General features: G+C 41.6%; 2 protein-coding genes across 2 annotated transcripts in view; both read right to left on the minus strand.

The window, feature by feature from the left end:
• stim2b (stromal interaction molecule 2b) overlaps nucleotides 1-19,676 on the minus strand; it is a 68,841-nt gene that overhangs the window by 7,820 nt on the left and 41,345 nt on the right. Inside the window, exons 3-6 of the mRNA XM_037676436.1 lie at nucleotides 10,644-10,755; nucleotides 3,365-3,476; nucleotides 705-820; nucleotides 429-606 (exon numbers count right to left, since the gene is read on the minus strand). Of these exons, the coding sequence (XP_037532364.1) occupies nucleotides 429-606; nucleotides 705-820; nucleotides 3,365-3,476; nucleotides 10,644-10,755 (518 nt within the window). The remainder of the gene's footprint in view (nucleotides 1-428; nucleotides 607-704; nucleotides 821-3,364; nucleotides 3,477-10,643; nucleotides 10,756-19,676) is intronic.
• On the minus strand, nucleotides 16,767-18,507 carry LOC119409547. Its single transcript, XM_037676448.1, has 2 exons — nucleotides 17,792-18,507; nucleotides 16,767-17,316 (listed from the first exon to the last, which is right to left on the minus strand). Exons 1-2 carry the CDS (start codon nucleotides 18,305-18,307, stop codon nucleotides 16,843-16,845), a joined length of 990 nt encoding a protein of 329 aa, XP_037532376.1. The 5' UTR covers nucleotides 18,308-18,507; the 3' UTR covers nucleotides 16,767-16,842.

The following is a 19,676-nucleotide window of genomic DNA, read 5'->3' on the forward strand; positions in this document are numbered from 1 at the left end:
GGAGGGAGGGAGGGAGGGAGGGAGGGAGGGAGGGAGGGAGGATGGATGGATGGATGGATGGATGGATGGATGGATGTTGCAGACAAGCTGCATTAATTTTAAGTTCGGTCAGTTTTTCTGTATTTAAGTCTATTTTTGTTTTGTCACACAGATTTGTCTTTTTTAATTTCTACATCAGATGTTTGTTCATCATAAACTCTCTCATTTTAAACCCTCGCATAAATTGATCATATGAAACATCATAAAACAGATTAAACCGACCTGTTTTAACACCTGTTATTTCGGAGTTGCTTTAAAATGAGAAAAGCGTGCAAACCGTCTAAAGTGTGGGCGAGAGCCGCCACCACACCCCTCTTATTCTCCTCCCCATGCAGGCAGTGAGAAGACACAGAACTCTGCAGCAGATCTTTTGTTGTCCCCCCGCTCACCGACTCTGCAGGTCCAGGAGGCTCTGCTCGGCGTGTTGCAGACTCTCCAGATCCTTCATCATCTGAGAAATGTGCACCTTGCTGGATTTGTTCTGAATGTAGGCGAACCAGCAGCCGCCGACACCGATCACTATGGAAACCATCAAGACAAAGTCTTTCATCCAGTTGTGCTGTGGGCCTGTGGATGGGGGAGGTGGGGGGGGTGATAAAACAGTTGGCGGCTTTAGCACGTTTGATTTGAAGGCTGTGGCTCTACGACAAAGCGTGCACGCTTACGGAGAGGAGGACCGAAGAGCACGGCGTCGAGCGCCTTCAGGTTCAACTTCTGCTTGTGCCGCTGGTCCAAAATCTTCAGCTGCATCGACATGAACGACGGCTCGTTCGCTGCTATTCTGAAATCAAAACGGAAACATGAAGAAAGTGGGTTTGCACGTGGAAAACGTCACAACACAAACAGATTCAGCTCTGCAGCAGAAACTAAACATGATCCATGCTGATCCTTCTTGTTTGATCTAGTGATGGATCAACTAACAGATGAGGTCAGAGGAATCCCCGTGGACTATGATGTTTGCAGATGATGTTGTGATCTGTGGTGGGAACAGGGAACAGGTGGAAGGGAACTTGGAGAGGTGCAGGTATGCACTTGAAAGAAGAGGAATGAAAGTCAGCCGTAGTGAGACAGAGTACATGTGTGTGAATGAGAGGGAGGAGGTGGAACAGTGAGGCTACAAGGAGCAGAGGCCACAAAGGTGCAGGACTTCAAGGACTTGGACTCCACTGTCCAGGAACATGGAGAATGTAGTAAAGAGATGAAAAAGAGAGTCCAGGCAGGATGGAGTGGATGGAGAAAATATTCAGGAGTGATGTGTGATAAGGGTGTCAGCAAGGGTCAAAGGAAAAGTTTACAAGACAGTGGTGAGACCAGCTGTGTTGTATGGTCTGGAGACATGGACAAAAAGACGAGAAAGAACTGGAAGTGGCAGAAATGAAGATGTTGAGGTTCTCCTTAGAAGTGACAAGGATGGATAAGATTAGGAATGAGATCATCAGAGGTACAGCACAGGTTGAACAACTGGGAGATAAAGTTAGAGATGGTTTGGACATGTCCAGAGGAGGGACAGTGAGTATAGTCCCCCGCTACTTCGCGGTCCGACTTTTTCGGACTTGCTCTTTCTCAGTAAGATTCTACAGGAATCACGATTGTCAACTTTAATAGGCTCACGTGACTTTGACGGTACGGAAGAAAGAGTCAACGTAAAAAAAATATTTTGGACAGGCGCTGCCATTTTGTAGTTTTCTTTCAATAAGCCTACACTGTAACCCAAGTCAAAAGAACTACACTACCCAGAAGCCAAAAAGTTCTTCTGGCCGCTGCCTTCTGCGTAAATGGAGGGAAAGTTCTGCAACGCAAAAATGAAACGCAGCTGCCAAGAAAGAGACGAAGACAAAGATGTATGGATGCAGTTAGAGAGGACATGGAGGTAGTTGGAGCGAGGACAGAGTGAGATGGAGGAGGACGACTCGCTGTGACCTCCTGAAAAGGGAACAGCTGAAAGAATAAGTGAATCAGAGCGTTGTTCCTGTGAAGACATCATCCGGTGTAGGAGGAACAGGTGGGCTTTCGATCACCAGTCTGACCCTCTCTGACACGTTGAAGCCTTCAGTTATGACATCACTTCATGAGTCAGCTGAGCGGTGCAACATGAGACCACCCCCCACCTCCTCTGTTACAGTTACTCAGTACACTAAGTCTGCAGCGCGTCACGTTGCCCATGTCCCACTGAACATATTTAATGTCACAGTCCCTAAATAACAGCTTCATCTTTGCTCCGCCGCACGCAGAACTTTGAAATGTATAAATACACCGTGACAGCTTCGAACCCTGATTCAGTCCTCGCGGAGGGATCACTCGTCACGTCACTCTGAGGAGAACCTTGTTAGACTGAGAGATTTTTAAAAATATAAACAATTTATATATTTTTTAAATATATTACTGGACTAGGTTCCCTGTGCTGCCTTTTCTAGCCAGCAGAGGGCAGCAGCACACAGATTAAAGGAAACTACTGGCTTCTGTTGTAATGAGTCATAAAAACTACTGATCACACGTGGCAGCAAAGCAGAAACTTCATAACTAAAGGCAGTGCGTGACATCAAAGTTAGATTTATTGATTATATTTGTTTTATGAGACAGCGCAATGATCCTGAACACAGTTTCAGGTACTGTTAGACCCCTGCCCCCCCTCCCTTCACACAGGATAATGACCCCGCTGTGACCTATTAGAACGTGTCTGAAGCAAAACTAGAAAATCTTCAGTTTGAGGGCAACCGTGATGTTGCTTTGCTCTTAGTTCTCACCAAATGGGTTTTTCTTGTTGTCTTTTCTGTCCCTTTACCTCGCTCTGTACTGCCTGGACTCTTGGACCACTTCGGGGCAGAAGTTCCCATCGCTGGTCCTCGAGGACCACCATCCTGCACATTTTAGGTGTTTCTCTGCGCCAACACACCTGATTCTGTGATTTAATTACTTCCCCATTTTCTGCAGAAGCCTGTCAATCACCTATTCATTCAAATCAGGTGTGTCGAAGCAGGGAAACAACTAAAACATGCAGGATGGTGTTCCTCAAGGACCAGTGTTGGGAACCATTGATTTACAGGACAAAACTCTTGAAAGAGAAATTAACTTGGCAAAAATAAAAATGAAAAATCATCCCTAAAATAAGTTAGCACCAGTGGTCGGTATATTTGTCCGATCACCCAACCCTACCACCATGATAATAAACCACTATGGACTTCACCCATATGCCTAAAGACCTCGTTAAGACCCTGCAAAGACCACCCATGTAGCTAATTTTTCACTTCCACATGCAGACAGAAGGTCTCAACAAATGTCTCCTGAGACCTGAACAGCGAGGCTGTTGGAGCAGCACGGCACTAACCGAGGTAACGTGTTCCCCGTGACCCGGAAGTCCCGGAAGTTCTTCTCGTACTGCGGCAGCTCCACCGACTCCTTCAGCCACTGCACCGTGTCCGCCACGGTCCAGTTGTGGACTGTTGGGGAACAAACAGACACACGGTAACAGATCAGAGACAAACGGGTCTGGAAAATGCATTTCGACTAAAACGTTTATTAAAACATTAACAAGAGTTTGGCTTCATGTGCTGCTGCACAGAGCTTCAGATATTTTCTAACATTTAACAGGACTAGCAAACGAGCCAGGTGTCCTGCAGGTATCAAGTCTTAGCTGCTCAGCTGCTGCGATCAGCTTTGTACGAGTTCACGTGACGATCGATTGTTTTTTAAAAAGCTTCATCGATTCCTCAAAAATAAAAAAGGGAGACAGAAATAGAAGAAATACTTGAATAACAAAGGAGCAAATTGCTGAATATCTACAGTGTTACGACCCAAGTCTGATTGTGTGTATGTGTGTGTGTGTGTGTTTGCTTCAGGTTATATTGTGGGGACCACAGCTCGGTCCCCATAAGACGCGTGTCAAAGTAAAGGCCCGTGGGCCAAATCTGGCCCCCTAAAATATTTTAAAAGTACTTTTTTTTTTTAATTGTTTCTCACTTTGCTTAAAAAAAAAAAAAAACTACCGGTACTAAATACTTTGTTCAGTACAGACCTCTCAGGAGAGTTTATTAACTTTGAAGTCAGAAAAAAGGTTGGATTTTTCAGTAATCTTTCATTTTGATGTGGAAAGAGCAGCAGAAAACACCAAATGGGACCAATTAAACTCTTGTTGATGAACCAGCATATCTGACTGGAGTTAATGTATCGACTGAAACCGGCCCTTGGCTTGGACCAAGTTTTTAATTTTGGTCCACTTTTGTAATTGAGTTGGACACCCCTGCCATAAGAAGTCTTGTTGGGGGGTTAGGGTTTTTTTTTAGGACTAAGGTGTGAATTGCGGATGGGTTAGGGTTAGGCTTGTACTGGTAATGGTTAGGTTAAGGGTCAGGGTTAGTCTATAGAAATTAATGGAAGTCAATGCAAAGTCCTCATAAGTCACAAACGCAAGAACGTGTGTGTGGGTGTGTGTTTCAGTGGGGTTCATTCAGAAAAAGGCAGATCCCCCATTTCCCCTTTCAGATGATAATTTTGGTTTAGTTAAAAAAAACAATGAAGTCATTCTTGCGCACTTCCCCTTTATTTTGGAAGAGTCAGTGGTCATCTTTAAACAATTTAGAGTTCATCATTCAACAAGTCAGCTGCCGATCATCCCAGGAGTGGATGATGTCCTAGCAAATTCACCCCAGAGTCAGACTGTGCAATGCTCAGAAAATCAAACATACCCAGAGCTCCATCTTTAAAGTGCAAGCCTCAGTTAGCAGGTTAAAGGTCAGTGTTTCCCCTACCATTATACAATTGGACCTTTGGAACAATTTACAGTGGGCACATAAGGTAGAAATGTTTACCCATAATGCACAGCGTTACATTTAGTTTAAAAAAAAAAAAACACTGAACATTTCATCAAAAGCACCTCATTACCAACTGTTGAGCATGGTGGTGGAGGTGTGATGATCGGGGCTTGTTTTGCAGCAACTGTTTGTATGAACAGCTGAAGCGGAAGAGGTTCATTCAACAGGACGATGATCCAAAACAGCAGAAAATCTACAACGGAATGGCTTAAAAAAATATCAAGATGTTGCAACCTAACCCTAACACCTCAGACCTCTGTGCAGAAATCATGAACTGCAAACCTCAGTGAACTGAAGCAATGTTGTAAAGTAGAGTGGGCCAAAGATTCTCCACAACCACCATGATGGACAGATAAAGACAGAAGACAATGACTAAAAGTTACTGCTGACGTTCTACAAAGTGCTGAATCATGGGCTGGGTGCACTTTTTCACACAACGTTTCATATTTTCGTTCTGTCGTAGGTTTCTGTGCACTTGAGGTTTGAATGAAACACTTTTAGAACCTGATTAAAAATATATATATAATTTCATTATGAAAAACAATGACAATAAACTTTTTCCCAAAGAGTTTATAAAAGAAAATCTACAAAAAAAACAATAAAACTTCTAAATTAAACTTTCAAGATTTTTTGAGGCATAATTTTCGTTCAAACGCCGAGACAAACTTTCGTAATACACGAGAAATAAACAAACGACAATCAACGCTAATAAACATCCCAAGCTGATTACGTATTAGCCATCATCTAAATAAGTACACATTAATTTGCATAAATGCTCGACGCCTAAATCTACTTGTTCTTCTATACGATAAAAGATTATGAAATCCAAAACAGCCCAAAGTGTAAAAGCTGAAAGTCCGTCTCGTTTTGAATTTTCCTATGGATTCATTTCCTGTTGAACACTTTATTTTCACTCGCTCCCTCAGCCGTTGGTTGAACTGCTGAGACTTTCAGAGCTGAAAAAAAAACCCTCAAGCTGTTTCTGAATAAACTCCAGGCTCCACATTCAACAGACTCTCAGGCGTTGAGGCTAATGAGGACTTTTCAGCGCTGCTGTGGTGTCTTTTTGTAACTCGACACATTTGCATATTTTTCTGTGAGACTTTCACTGAGTTCGCAGAACCACACCTGGTCCTCCGGCTTTTACCAAAAGTAATGAAATAAAACACTGGTCCACCAAAGAAGACTTTAGTTCGATGTTAATTTGAGACTAGCCCTTTACATTTAAAGCGGTTTTGTCGGTTTGTTTGTATTTTCTGTCAAACAGAAACTAGTATAAGTAAAGTAAAGTGCTTTGTGTTATAATCATTGTATGCTCCATACAATGGTGAAATTAGTTCTCTGCATTTAACCCATCACATGCGAGATACGCCCAGGTGGAGCAGTGGGCAGCTATGTAAGCGCCTGGGATTGGATGTCTTGCTCAGGGACACAATAACACATGGGAATGGTGGAGAGTTGAACTGTGATGTTCTGGTCCCAAGTTGACCCTACCTCTACCCCATTTCAGACCTACATTACTTACGCAGATTGTAAAGAGAGTGGGTCCTAAGACGGAGCCTTGTGGTACACCATTATTGACACTTAAATAACTAGAAGTGTTAAAAACACTTTTCTTGCGGCCTGAGAGATAATTTAGAAAACCAGTGATATGTTGTATGTTTATTTATTATTTATTAACCTTTATTTAACCAGGCAAATCCCATTGAGATCACAGATCTCTTTTGCAAGGGAGGCCTGGGCCTGAAGGCAGACTAACACGCATGTTTTTGGTCTGTGGGAGGAAACCAGAGTACCTGGAGAAAACCCACGCAAGCACAAGAAGAACATGCAAACTTCACACAGAAAGACCCCAGGTCCAAACCGGGAATTGAACCCAGGACCTTCTTGCTGTGAGGCAACAGTGCTAACCACTGAGCCAAAGGCGCCATTAACCTTCTGCACTATGCTGAAGAAGATTATGTTTAAATATCAAAAACAGATAAAGATGAGAAAATACAAAACAAAACATTTGCAATAGTTTTATTTATTTGTGGTATTATTATTGCCCAACATCAAAGCTTTTACCTGTGTTTGTTTCTCTGTCTGTTAGCAAAATATCTCATGAACCACAGGATAGATTTTAATGAAACGTTAAAGAAATAATCATTGGGTGTACGTCTACAGCTCATTATCATTTGAAGTCAACCCAATTCAAGACGGCTGCTAAAACTAATCAAACTTGGTAAACACAAATATCGCTATAACTTGAACAATTTTACAGCTACTGAGCTAAAATCTGTTGTTTTAGTACCTGAGAGTCTTTTCAAACTCCTCCTCTGAGGGACATATTGTTCAACATCATTATCTGAAACTTTGATATTAACTGCTGGAGTCAACTTTGCAACTTTGTCTGTTAGCAAACACTTTTTATGAACCACAGGGCAAATTTGAATGAAACTTTCAGAAAGCAGTTGTTGGATGTTCAACTACAACTGATTAACTTTTGGAGTCAACTTGAATAAAAACGGCTGCTACAAAAATGTTTCTAAGATGCTCAAATGCATCTTGTGCATCCCATGAGACAGTTTGACCATCTGGAACGCCGTCATTTCTCATAAGAAGATTATAGTTTAGAAGTCTGGCATAAAAGCAGGCAGGCGAAATGCATTCTTCCAAGTAATGCAAAACATTTAATTTGAATGTTTCAATTTAGTTTGAACACAACAAAGTCCACATTGTCCTTATTTTAATACAACTGTGAGCACCCGGTCGGTCAGGTGTGTTCAGTACGTAGAGCCGGAGTCACAGAGGAATGTTAATCCGAGCAGCAGATGTGGGAAGCAGATAATCAGGTGGATTCATGAGCACCAAGTGTTTCGGTGAAAACAGTCTCAGGGAAAAAAATACAACTGGGCCACTGATTCCTATCAGGTTAAAGGAGCGCACCAGGGAATGTGACTAGGCTCTCTTACTTTTAGGAAACCACACCTGCACCATGGGACTTGTAATTAAAGCAAAGTACGGCATACGCCACATTATACGCCCATCAACAAACGTATAGCAATGGTGCAGACAAGCAAAGCCCTTGTATAACATTTAACCAAGATTTGTGACCTTGACCTTGAAGCAGGGGTGACGAAAAGTGCATGCAACACTTGGTTTAGTGATCAATCGATCAGCATTTATTTATAGAGCCCTTGACAACAACCAACAGGTGAACAAAATGATTCACAACATAAACGCTATAAACAATCAACAAAATTAATACGGAAATGCCACAAGGTCTTAAAAGCCTGCCTCAATAAAAAGATTTTAAGAATAGATTTAAAAAGGCCCAGATCAGTGATGCAGCGCAAGTCCTGAGGTCGTTGGTTCCACAGTCTGGGTGCAACGACCGAAAAGGTCTGGTCACCCCATCCTTTGCATTCAGACTTGGGGACAAACGGTAAAGATGTATTAGTTGATCCTCTCATAGTAAACAACCGTTTCAGAATTCATTTTAAACAATAAAGGTTTAAAATCTATTCTAAAATGGACAGGAAGCCAATAAAGCAGGGATGAAGTTATCGCATATGGCGTTGTTGATTAAAAGTCAGGCCACAGCGTTTGGTACAAGCTGAAGGCGTCTGACGGAGGACGGGGGGATTCCAACATACAAACCAGTAGAGCAGTCAAGCCTAGAGCTGATTCAAGCATGAACAGGCATTTCCAGGTCAAAATGATTAAAATAAAAAAGGTTTTATTTTGATTAAAAGATGTAACTGACTACAGAGGCTGTATGTTTATCAAACTTCAAAAACCCATGTCAAAGTCCATCCCCAAGTTTTTAACTGTGGGTCTGAACATGGATGTCAGAGCACCAAGGTTACAAAGAGGCGTTATTATAAAAAAACACACACAGTTCTTTCTCACCGATGATGCATATAATGCTTCATTAAATTATCTTGGGTGGATCAGAAGTTATGGGCAGGACAAGAGTAAGTTGGAGACTATACCATAACGCGTCCCACCTTTGACAGGTGTATAATTACTAATGGTCTCTGCATCTGTCATTGTACTGGCTGCACATCTGTTATGTACTATCCTAAGTATTAAGCCACTACAGTCTTCCTGATGTTTAAGCTCTTTTAACAGAAAAAAGGTCGACAACTTTAATCAGGATAGTAGCTAAACATACAGTGTCTTGCGAAAGTATTCGGTCCCCTTGAACTTTTCAACCTTTTGCCACATTTCAGGCTTCAAACATAAAGATATAAAATTTAAATTTTTTTGTGAAGAATCAACAACAAGTGGGACACAATCGTGAAGTGAAATGAAATTTATTGGATGTGTCAAAGTTTTTTAACAAATAAAAAACTGAAAAGTGGGGCGTGCAATATTATTCGGCCCCCTTGCGTTAATACTTTGTAGCGCCGCCTTTTGCTGCAGTTCCAGCTGAAGTCTCTTGGGGTATGTCTCTATCAGTTTTGCACATGGAGACACTGAAATTTTTGCCCATTCTTCTTTGCAAAACCGCTCGAGCTCAGTGAGGTTGGATGGAGAGCGTTTGTGAACAGCAGTCTTCAGCTCTTTCCACAGATTCTCGATTGGATTCAGGTCTGGACTTTGACTTGGCCATTCCAACACCTGGATATGTTTATTTGTGACCCATTCCATTGTAGATTTGGCTTTATGTTTTGGATCATTGTCTTGTTGGAAGATAAATCTCCGTCCCAGTCTCAGGTCTCTTGCAGACTCAAACAGGTTTTCTTCCAGAATGGTCCTGTATTTGGCCCCATCCATCTTCCCTGTCCCTGCTGATGAAAAGCAGGCCCAAACCATGATGCTGCCACCACCGTGTTTGACAGTGGGCATGGTGTGTTCAGGGTGATGAGCTGTGTTGCTTTTACTCCAAACATGTTCTTTTGCATTGTGGCCAAACAGTTGGATTTTGGTTTCATCTGACCAGAGCACCTTCTTCCACAGGTTTGGTGTCTCCCAGGTGCTTGTGACAAACTTTAAACAACACTTTTTATGGATATCTTTGAGAAATGTCTTTCTTCTTGCCACTCTTCCATAAAGGCCAGATTTGTGCAGTGTACGACTGATTGTTGACTCTCCCACCTCAGCTGTAGATCTCTGCAGTTCATCCAGAGTGATCATGGGCCTCTTGGCTGCATCTCTGATCAGTCTTCTCCTTGTTCGAGATGAAAGTTTAGAGGGACGGCCGGGTCTTGGTAGATTTGCAGTGGTCTGATACTCCTTCCATTTCAATATGATTGCTTGCACAGTGCTCCTTGGGATGTTTAAAGCTTGGGAAATCTTTTTGTATCCAAATCCGGCTTTAAACTTCTCCACAACAGTACCTCGGACCTGCCTGGTGTGTTCCTTGGTCTTCATGATGCTCTCTACGCTTTGAACAGAACCCTGAGACTATCACAGAGCAGGTGCATTTACACGGAGACTTGATTACACACAGGTGGATTCTATTTATCATCATCAGTCATTTGGGACAACATTGGATCATTCAAAGATCCTCACTGAACTTCTGGAGTGAGTTTGCTGCACTGAAAGTAAAGGGGCCCAATAATATTGCACGCCCCACTTTTCAGTTTTTTATTTGTTAAAAAAGTTTGACACATCCAGTAAATTTCATTCCACTTCACGATTGTGTCCCACTTGTTGTTGATTCTTCACAACAAATTAAAATTTTAGATCTTTATGTTTGAAGCCTGAAATGTGGCAAAAGGTTGAAAAGTTCAAGGGGGCCGAATACTTTCGCAAGGCACTGTATTTGTATTGGCGCCATCTTGGTGCAGGCAGAGACGACTTTACCTTCAGAGGTCTTCCAGCCCCTCCACAGCTCCTCCACTGTGATGTGCTGGTCTTCACGGTGCAGGTTGCTGTGTTTGTTGGTTTGTTGCTGCTTCATGTCTTCTATTATGAACTGGCAAATGAAAAACAGACAGAACCGAGTTATCAAATCTTTCCATTAACGTCACAATGTATGTATCTGAAAGCCGTACAGATGGCTGTGCTTATGTGGTTCTGGCCCGAAGAGAAAACGTTGCCTTCGTCTAAGTCTAGATCTGAAGCCGACATGCACACATTTTCTTTTTTGTCTGATTTCTTCCTTTTAAGGGCTTTGAAAAGACAACGAGAGAGAGGGGGAGCAATGGAAGAGGCACCACTTCTACCTTCACGTGTGTGAGCGTGTGTATGAGAGTTCTTTTAGTTTCCGGACGTAATCCTTTGGTAGCTCAGAACTAAGTAACCCTGCAGAAGAACGCCAAAAGAAACAAACCCACCAAAGAACTGCCAGAACACCAGCAGCATTAATAAGGATCGGGGCTGACTACCAAACACCTCAACGCATTCAGACTGGAGAACTTGGTGGATATGTGTGGCTCCGGGCCTGAATTGAAACACAAGACCAGTCTGATTCATCTTACCTGTTCTTGACTACAAATTAGCCCGATGGTCCTGCAGAACAGTGTTGAATGCTCATGCTCATGTTCGTGCTGCTGTTCGATGTAAAGTTTTTATGCTATTAGTGCTTAGTGTATTTTTAGTTGATGTTTTTCTTAGTTCATATCTTAGATGTTATCATTGTTTTTCTTTTACATTTTATTGTTGGATGTAACCGGGACCCTGTGATCCACCACTTGTGCCACATGTGGTGCGAACGACAATAAAGAATCTCTGACTCTGAACTGTTCCAGTGGTTTACGACAGAAAGCACAATCCCAGTTAACTGAGTGGTTTTCATTCCAAACTCGTTCATTTTTTATTGGACTTTCTTCAAAATTACAAGAAATAAAGTCTTGAAATATTTCACTCTGTTTAACGTGTAATACGAGTTTCACTTTGTAAAACAATTGACAAAAAAATACTGAACTTTTTGGCGATATTCTAGTTTTATTTAGACGCACTTGTACTTGCTGAAAGTTTAAATTAAATTCAGCTACTAATTTAAGAGATATTTTCTAAAAGAGTGATTAACACACACAAAAACACGCATGCATCATGAAGGACCTCACTCACCCAGCACACACACTTTTTTGCCTCGCTCCCCTCAAGCAGAATGTTGCAGAGCATTAAGTGTAGAACCACTAGACTGAGGAACAGCTTCTACCCTGAAGCTGTTAGATGCATAAATTCCTAACAAGGAAAATCACTGTACTGTAATGCCACTTTAATTGGTGATATCTGACTTATCTGTGCTGCTGATTATCCATGCTGCTGATCTCATGCTGCTGTATTCATTCATATCTATCTGCTCACCACAGACTCATGTTTGGGCTGCTGTTGATACGCCGTATTGTTTTACATTAGTAGTGTTTAGCGTATATCTTAGTGTTTTTGCAATCCAACATTTTTCAGTCAGGTCATCTGGACAGTTTCTTTTTTTGTACTGAAACGTTTCACCTTCGATCCAGAAGGCTTCATCAGTCAAGGAAACACACAACACAAAACTGATTCTTTCCCCAACAGCTTACTCCAAAGTGGAACAAGCCAGTTATGTTGGTGCTAAGATGGTGTCTTTGGCACGCCCCCTCCTCCATTGCTGGAGCTGTCCAGATGACCTGACTGAAAAATGTTGGATTGTATATCTGGATTATTGAGCATGAACTTTGATGTTTTGTAATACTTTAATAATGATATCTTTACAAAAAAGCATTCATATTTATTACCCAAATTTGATGTCACAGGCACTTTAGTGTTAGAGTTAAAGAAGTAGCTAGCTAGTTCACTCTATAAACACATTCAAAAGTCATGACATGCTTTATCACCCACCCCATAAAAGGTGGGTGATTATAACCTTCAACACATAGTAGAGAAGTATCTCATGTTTCTTTAGAGTACTTTGAGCCACTATAAGAGAAACAATGAGTCAGAGTTCACTTCACCACTTGCTCTCGACGAGATCGGATGCTTCCCTCCCTCCCTCTCCGCTTTGTTTTGCTGCTGTGTCTGTCTGTGAAATTGCTGTGAGACTCTTGCATTTCTTCTGAACCATAATTATGGACTGTTTTGACCAGTTGGTTCCTCAACTCAATTTACAACATTTCTTGAAGAGAAGACAGACTTTAGGCGAGCCGATTTGCCCTGTTGGCACGCACGCAGCTGGATATCTTATCGACTTGGAAGACTTGATGATATGTCTATCTCTGCTGCCATCTGTGGATTTTAAGGAAGCATATTTAATTGGATTTTCGATAACTGGTTCCTGCTTTTTTGGATTTGGCTGGTTGCTGGTTTTATCTACAATCAAGGAAGTCGTCGGCAGCAAATTTGGACTCGATCACGCTGCTTGCCTTTTTGATGGCTTGGTTCGTGTCTCGAGTACCCGGACTCAAATGCTTTGGGCTGAATGGATCAGATCTTGGGGATTTTACTCAGTCACGTTCCATCGGTGTGGCCATGTTATTTTGGACATTTCGGAACTGAGCTGACCAACACAGATTCTAGGTAGATGTCATTAAGTCTTACCTGTCCCTAAAACAACTGTGTTTATCTAAATTTTGGTTTCCTTGGCTGGTCTTGAAGGCCATCTTATCTAAATTTGCCTGGAGAACATGTGATCTGACGCTCACCACCCCCTCCTTGAGGAATTTCCAACTGATAACCAGATGAACCAGATGAATAAACTTTGTGTCATCATTTCAGTACTCTTGGATTCTCATAGACGTTATTCTTGGCCATTCCTCAACATACCTCGAGAATGTTTATGGATCTCACCGGAGGACATTAACTGATTACAGTGACCTCGAGAGCATCTATAAGCGTTGTTGACCGCTCTCGTCTCCGATTGCAGAATGTCTACGTAAATATGTGCTTGTTTGTGTGAGGTGTTTTTTTTTAATATTAGAGGGTTTTTTTCCTCAGGCAAGAAAAGAAAAGTCTGATAGGAATTTTTTCGCCTCCAACTCCTACATGTGTCCAGTTAACCACTGTTTTTTGTCTGTCCAAACAGGTCTCACTTGTAAATGAGTCTTTGAGGCTCAATGTGATTTAGCTGTTTAAATAAAGGTTGAATGAATGAATGAATAATATTGTTTCAATGAACAAAGACCAGGGAGTTCCCCTTTGACGTCACTTCCTGTTTCACTTTGACCACAAGTTCAAAAGAAAATATGCCAGTTTCGTGACAAAACAGTAAAATCATGTGTACTGTGCCAATTTTCTTAAATATGAAGATGCTTTCTTCCACATTTTGTGTTTGTAGGAAATTCATGTCAGACACTTTAAGCTACCACATTTCTATTTTGTGTCATTTTTTTTTTTTTTAAATAAGTAAGTTTTTCTTACATTAATATAGTTCTGGCAAGCCCGTTTCTTTTTTAATCACCGTAATAATAAGAGACCCAGGACACGCTGGAGGGACTATGTTTCTCGGCTGGCCTTTGAACGCTTCAGGATTCCCCGGAGATGGTGGCCCAAGTGGCTGGGGAGAGGGAAGTCCTCCCGCGACCTGACCCCCAATAAGCGGAAGAAAATGGATGGATGGATGGATATATAAGATCTTTGATGATGCTATAAGAAGCAAGCAGGTCTGCACCTAGATGCTGTTTTCTGTTCTTCAAGGAGTCTTAGGCCCTGTACACACGTAGCCGGATATCAGGAAAACCGAATAGTTTATCATGCGGTGTGGCCTTTCATCCACACGTGAACTCCGGTTGATGTAACTATAAACGAATAATAACAAAAACTCCGACCAAAGTGGAGATTTGAGAAATCTCCTCTTTCGGGTTTGCGTGTGGACTTTCGGAACCGGAGATATGCGCATTATGTCTGCGACAGATGGTGCAGCGCGGCGCTGACGTCACATGTGCGACAATTGTTTTTGTTTGCCCATTCATTCGGAGGGAAAATGACTGCGTTTAGGGAAGTACTAATTGTAACGCTGGTTCAGGCAATTTTTGCTTGCTTGTTTTTACAAGCACAACTGCTCCAACAGATGGAATTACAAAGGAGAAAAAGCGTTTGGCGTTCAGCTCTTTTACAGCAACTATCCCTACCGATACGGAGGCACAATACCGCCATTCAGCGTCGCCGTCGCCGGTTTTGGATCAGACCTGGACGCACTGCTGGCTGGTGGGAAAACTTTGAGAAGGAAATTGTTCTCCCACAGGAATGGCGTGAGAACTTCAGAATGTCACGGTCGTCATTACTGTCGCTCTCGGAGTTACTCCTTCCTTACATTCAAGGGAAGAGTACTGTAATGCGATCTCCAGTCTGTGTGGTCAAAAAAGTTGCATGCACGCTATATTATTTGGCTGACGAGGGAAGACTGCGTAAAACGGCCAATGCATTTGGCTTATCAAGACAAGTAGTCTCAAACATAATTAGAGAGGTGTGTAAGGCTATAACTGTGTACTTGGGACCATCTTACATAAAAATGCCAACAACAGAGACTGCTGTGCGTGCACTTGTTGAGGGATTTGAGCAGGCTTATGGTCTCCCTCAGTGCCTTGGAGCTGTGGATGGGACTCATGTGGAGATAAAGCAGCCATCAGCTAATTCTACAGAGTACCTAAATAGGAAGGGGAGGTTTTCTCTTAACATACAAGCCACCTGTGATTACAAGTACAGCTTTATTGATGTAGTTGTGAAATGGCCAGGGAGTGTGCATGATGCCAGAGTTTTTGCTAACTCCACAATAAACACAAATCTGAAAAACATGAAGATTCCCCCCGTCCAAGACAAATTGTGGAGAACGAAGACGCTATACCCATTTACATACTGGGTGACCCTGCATACCCACTTCTACCTTACCTGATGAAAGAATATGCTAACGGAGGAAGCAATGTTCAGGAGCAGTACTTTGGACTTTCGTTGTGCCGAGCTAGAATGGTGATTGAATGTGCATTTGGAAGACTAAAAGCCCGATTTGGAGCCCTGAGGAGAGCCATGGACATCAATATGAACGATCTTCCATTTGTTATATATGCATGTTTTGTGTTGCACAATTTTTGTGAGGCATCAAAAGACACTGTGGATGAAAACAGAATAACTGAAGCTATTCAACATGACAGGAACAATCAACCGGACACACAGCCAGTGGTCAGAGGAGACAGCTTGGCAGCAGAAGGAAAGCGGGTCAGGAGAGTCCTCACTCAGTGTCTGGATCCATAAACACAAAAACCTGTGAACTATTTAGCAGACTGCGTTGTTTTTTCATAAAAAAACGTTATAGTTAGCACCATGTATGTTAGAGAATTTTTAAATTGTTTTGTGCAATGTTATTGCATTTCATTCTATTAATGCATGAAAAGCTACCACCCAGGATTTAGATACATTATATAATAGTTTGTAGCTCATTAGACAGACTTTTAAGTGAAATGATTTTACTTTTCTCTCTTAAAATTGGACCTGTAGTGTATTAAATAGTGCTGCCAATACTTTCTGATGAACATGACTGTATTTGTAACTGATAAATGTCATATTCACAAAAATTCACATAAAGAAACTTGCTTTTAAAATGTTTGTCAATTTATTCAAACGAACACACTTAACATGTTCTTATTTTGTGTTTCATTTATGAACAGATCAGATTATAACAGATCTACAACAGATAAAGCTTTTTAAACATGGGAGAAAAGCAGCACAGTTACTGTACACTTTTAAATCAGTGATGCCCAAGTCCATAACTTGGGAGCTACCACAGGTACATTTCAGCTGCATTTTCTTCAACAAACCAGTATGAAATAGCTGATTTCAATCATCAGTATGTATTTGATAGTGGTGTTTTGGAGAAATACATCTAAGTAGCAGTAGCTCCCAAGGACTGGACTAGATCACCACTCTTATAAAGATTCACGTAACAAAAATGTAAATAGTTAAAGTATTGTGCAATTGCTACATTTTAAGCTTTTCACAGTATGTATAAAAAGATAGCAAACAGAAAAAAAACACTGTCAGAGTAAATAACACTGTGATTAACAACCTGACATGTGTGCAACCTTGTGCAAAAGTGGAACTTGTATATACTTAACTGTACCAGACTTGTTTCGATGTATAAAACAGTACTCTACTGGTCATTAAAAAGGGCCTGACTGAATGAAAATTGGTCAGTGGCTTCAGCAGGTGTGTGGAACACAGCTTCAGTGTTCATAGTGTTTCCTGGTCTTGTGTTTTGACGTGTTCTGTCAGAAGTGGAGTTGTTTGGGTATGGGTAATTTGCTGAGTTTTGGTGGACAGAATGGTGGGCCATTGTGTGCGAATACATCGGACCTCTTGGCTCATATGGCATGTAGTGTGGTGGTTGTGCAGGTGCATGAATGACCTGTTTCAGAAGAGAAAACCCATCAACAATCGATGTGGTAAGTCTTTCCAGTGTATTGGACATTTTTGAATAGTTTTCGGATGCTTTTTGTTCTGATGTCTCAATGATTTCCACCAGTCTCTTTTTCACACGCTGGTCTTCCTCAAGAGCATTCAGCCACTGGGTCTCAGCAGGCAGCTTTCTCCTCAGACGGTCGTGTCTGTGTCCTTTTAGTTTTGCCTTCAAAAGAGAAATGAAAATCATCACAATTAAACATAAAAAAGTAAACCTGGATCATGTTGATGTTGTACTTTTCACATCACTTCTACATAACAATATGTAATAACAGCGTATCCAATGTTTGCTATATGTCTTAAAGTGTATTTTGTACCCACCACCCCATCAAACTAATGAATATGTAGGCCTAACATAATATGAGATGAGTAAGAGCATGATGGTGTCATTTCTTTTTTGCAATAATAATAAAAATAAATCAGCAACCCGTACACAGTAAAATATAAAAAACATCACATTCCAGCCTCCACCACACACCTCAACTCTTGCATAATTTTTAACACACATATTGCCTTAACTGTATTTTTAATAGCAACACAATTCAACAAACCTGTTCCGTGAATTATAGTACATCCAACAGATGAACATTTACAGCAAAAGTACTTTTATTTATGAGGAATGGACAGAAAAATATACGTACATCAAGCAGGTCTCTCCTCTCCTTTGAAGTAGGACCCACACTGCTTTCATTATCAGACCCTGTGTCTGCTACATCCATGGTAGTGGAGGAAGAAGATGTGGATGGTGAGGGTAGGGTCCGAGAATGATCCAGGTCAGCTGTTTCAATACCGGAGGATATGGTAGTACTAGCTGGAGAGCCACCCCAGATTTGTTCGCACAGTTCGAAGTACAGAAGAACCACTCGACCGTGTCCACTCCTGCGTCCTGTATCAACAGCATGGCGATATTTACCTCGGACTGCTTTCATTTTTGTTGTTAAATTCCCGCGCGTGATGTCGGCATGTGAATGGGGAAACTCGTCGGAGGACTCCGTTGGGTAATGCTCTAAAAAAAGCGCTAAAATATCAACATACTTGTTCTGACAGGATTCCCAGTCGACATTTTCCTGAGTTTTATTAACTTTGTACTCCAACACGGTATTTAATAGTAGTTCAACCTCGCGGTCTGTCCACACAAACGAACCTCCAGGCGCCATGATTCAATACTAACAGGAAGTTGTGGTTGCTTTGAAGGGTTGTGATTTGCTGATATACGTTTCACCTTTGCACTACACTGCCTCCTATGGGTTGGGCATATTCTTTACAACGCTCTGTGGTGAACATCACCGGGTTCATGTAGACGATCATTTTCTCTATCCGAACATGTATGTACGGCGATATTTTTTTGCGCGGATATTCGTTTTTTCAAACACCAGGCTACGTGTGTACAGGGCCTTAGCCGGTAGCCTTAGGTATAAAGTAGATAAACTGAAGGTGTAAACTCACAGAGGAAGTAACAGGCCCCGAGTAACAACCGAGGTGTGATCCGTGCAGAGCTTAGCGTACTGTCTCTAGCATTAGCACATGCTGTTTGTACATGTCAGTTGCAAATAATAAGGTGCTAAAAACTGTTTTTTGGCTTTGACGCAGAAAGCATAAAATAATGGGGGGAAGTTAACAGCGACTTAGTAGTATTCAGAATCGTATTAAAAAAATGAGCTGTAGTCAAGGACACCTTTGACATTTTATCTCTTTGTTACATTTCAATGAGTTTCAGATTCGACTTGAGAAAACAATATCGCAGTACGACAGCTGTTTTCATCAACCCCTGACTGCACCGAATCCCTTTGAAATCGTCCTAAAAGCTTCTTTTTTAAGATAACTTAAATAAGAACATTAATTGTGACAGAGATATGAAGATGTAGCAGGACCCAGCAGCACTTTCACACATCTCCGGAGTGTGCTCAGAAAGCTCAAGCAGTGCTGTGAGTTTGACATTGAATACATAATGGCAGTCTGGTGTTGAAAGGCTGTCTGCTACAAATGTTCCTCCTGTCACTGAAAGGACAAAAAAATACTTTTTTTTTTTTTTTACCTCCGAAGAAGTGCCCTCTGAAATTAAAGTCTGGCACGTGGACTGACTTCAGCGTTGGTACCTCTAATCAGATGTTCAAAAGATTTAGGGAGGGGAGAGCTGGAGCTGTCAAAACAACATTCTGTGACCCATTTTTTTTTTTAATAACTAGATCATAATGAATTTCTCACATCACAGATGCTAAAATAAACAACCGGCGATCAGTATCCATATTCATCCTGGCACTGATGCAAGTCTCCAAAGATTAGGATGAGCCAAATGAAACAAAGAGTGTTTGTCAGCAGTCGAACTTCACCGTCGCGCACAAACCTCCAGCGTGAAGCGGGATCTGAACTCTCACCTGGCTGACAGTTCATAGCTAGTCGTCAGAAGAAAGACGAGGTATAAATCATTCAAAACCAGTGTCCACAACCTCCCCAACAAGGAAAACATGGAAAGTAGCTGCTTGGTGCAAACTGCAATGGAATCCTGTTCTATTGTAAAAAAAAAAA

This window comes from Nematolebias whitei, chromosome 1 (genome assembly GCF_014905685.2).
Source record: "Nematolebias whitei isolate Nwh7 chromosome 1, NemWhi1, whole genome shotgun sequence".
Lineage (NCBI taxonomy): Eukaryota > Metazoa > Chordata > Actinopteri > Cyprinodontiformes > Rivulidae > Nematolebias > Nematolebias whitei.

What these genes read in the sequence shown, in the direction of transcription:
- LOC119409547 (XM_037676448.1), bottom strand. Translation starts at nt 18,307, where the DNA reads ATGGCGCCTGGAGGTTCGTTTGTGTGGACAGACCGCGAGGTTGAACTA. An exon ending in AGAGGAGAGACCTGCTTGAT is followed by an intron (nt 17,317 to 17,791) that starts GTACGTATATTT and finishes TCTCTTTTGAAG; the next exon opens with GCAAAACTAAAAGGACACAG.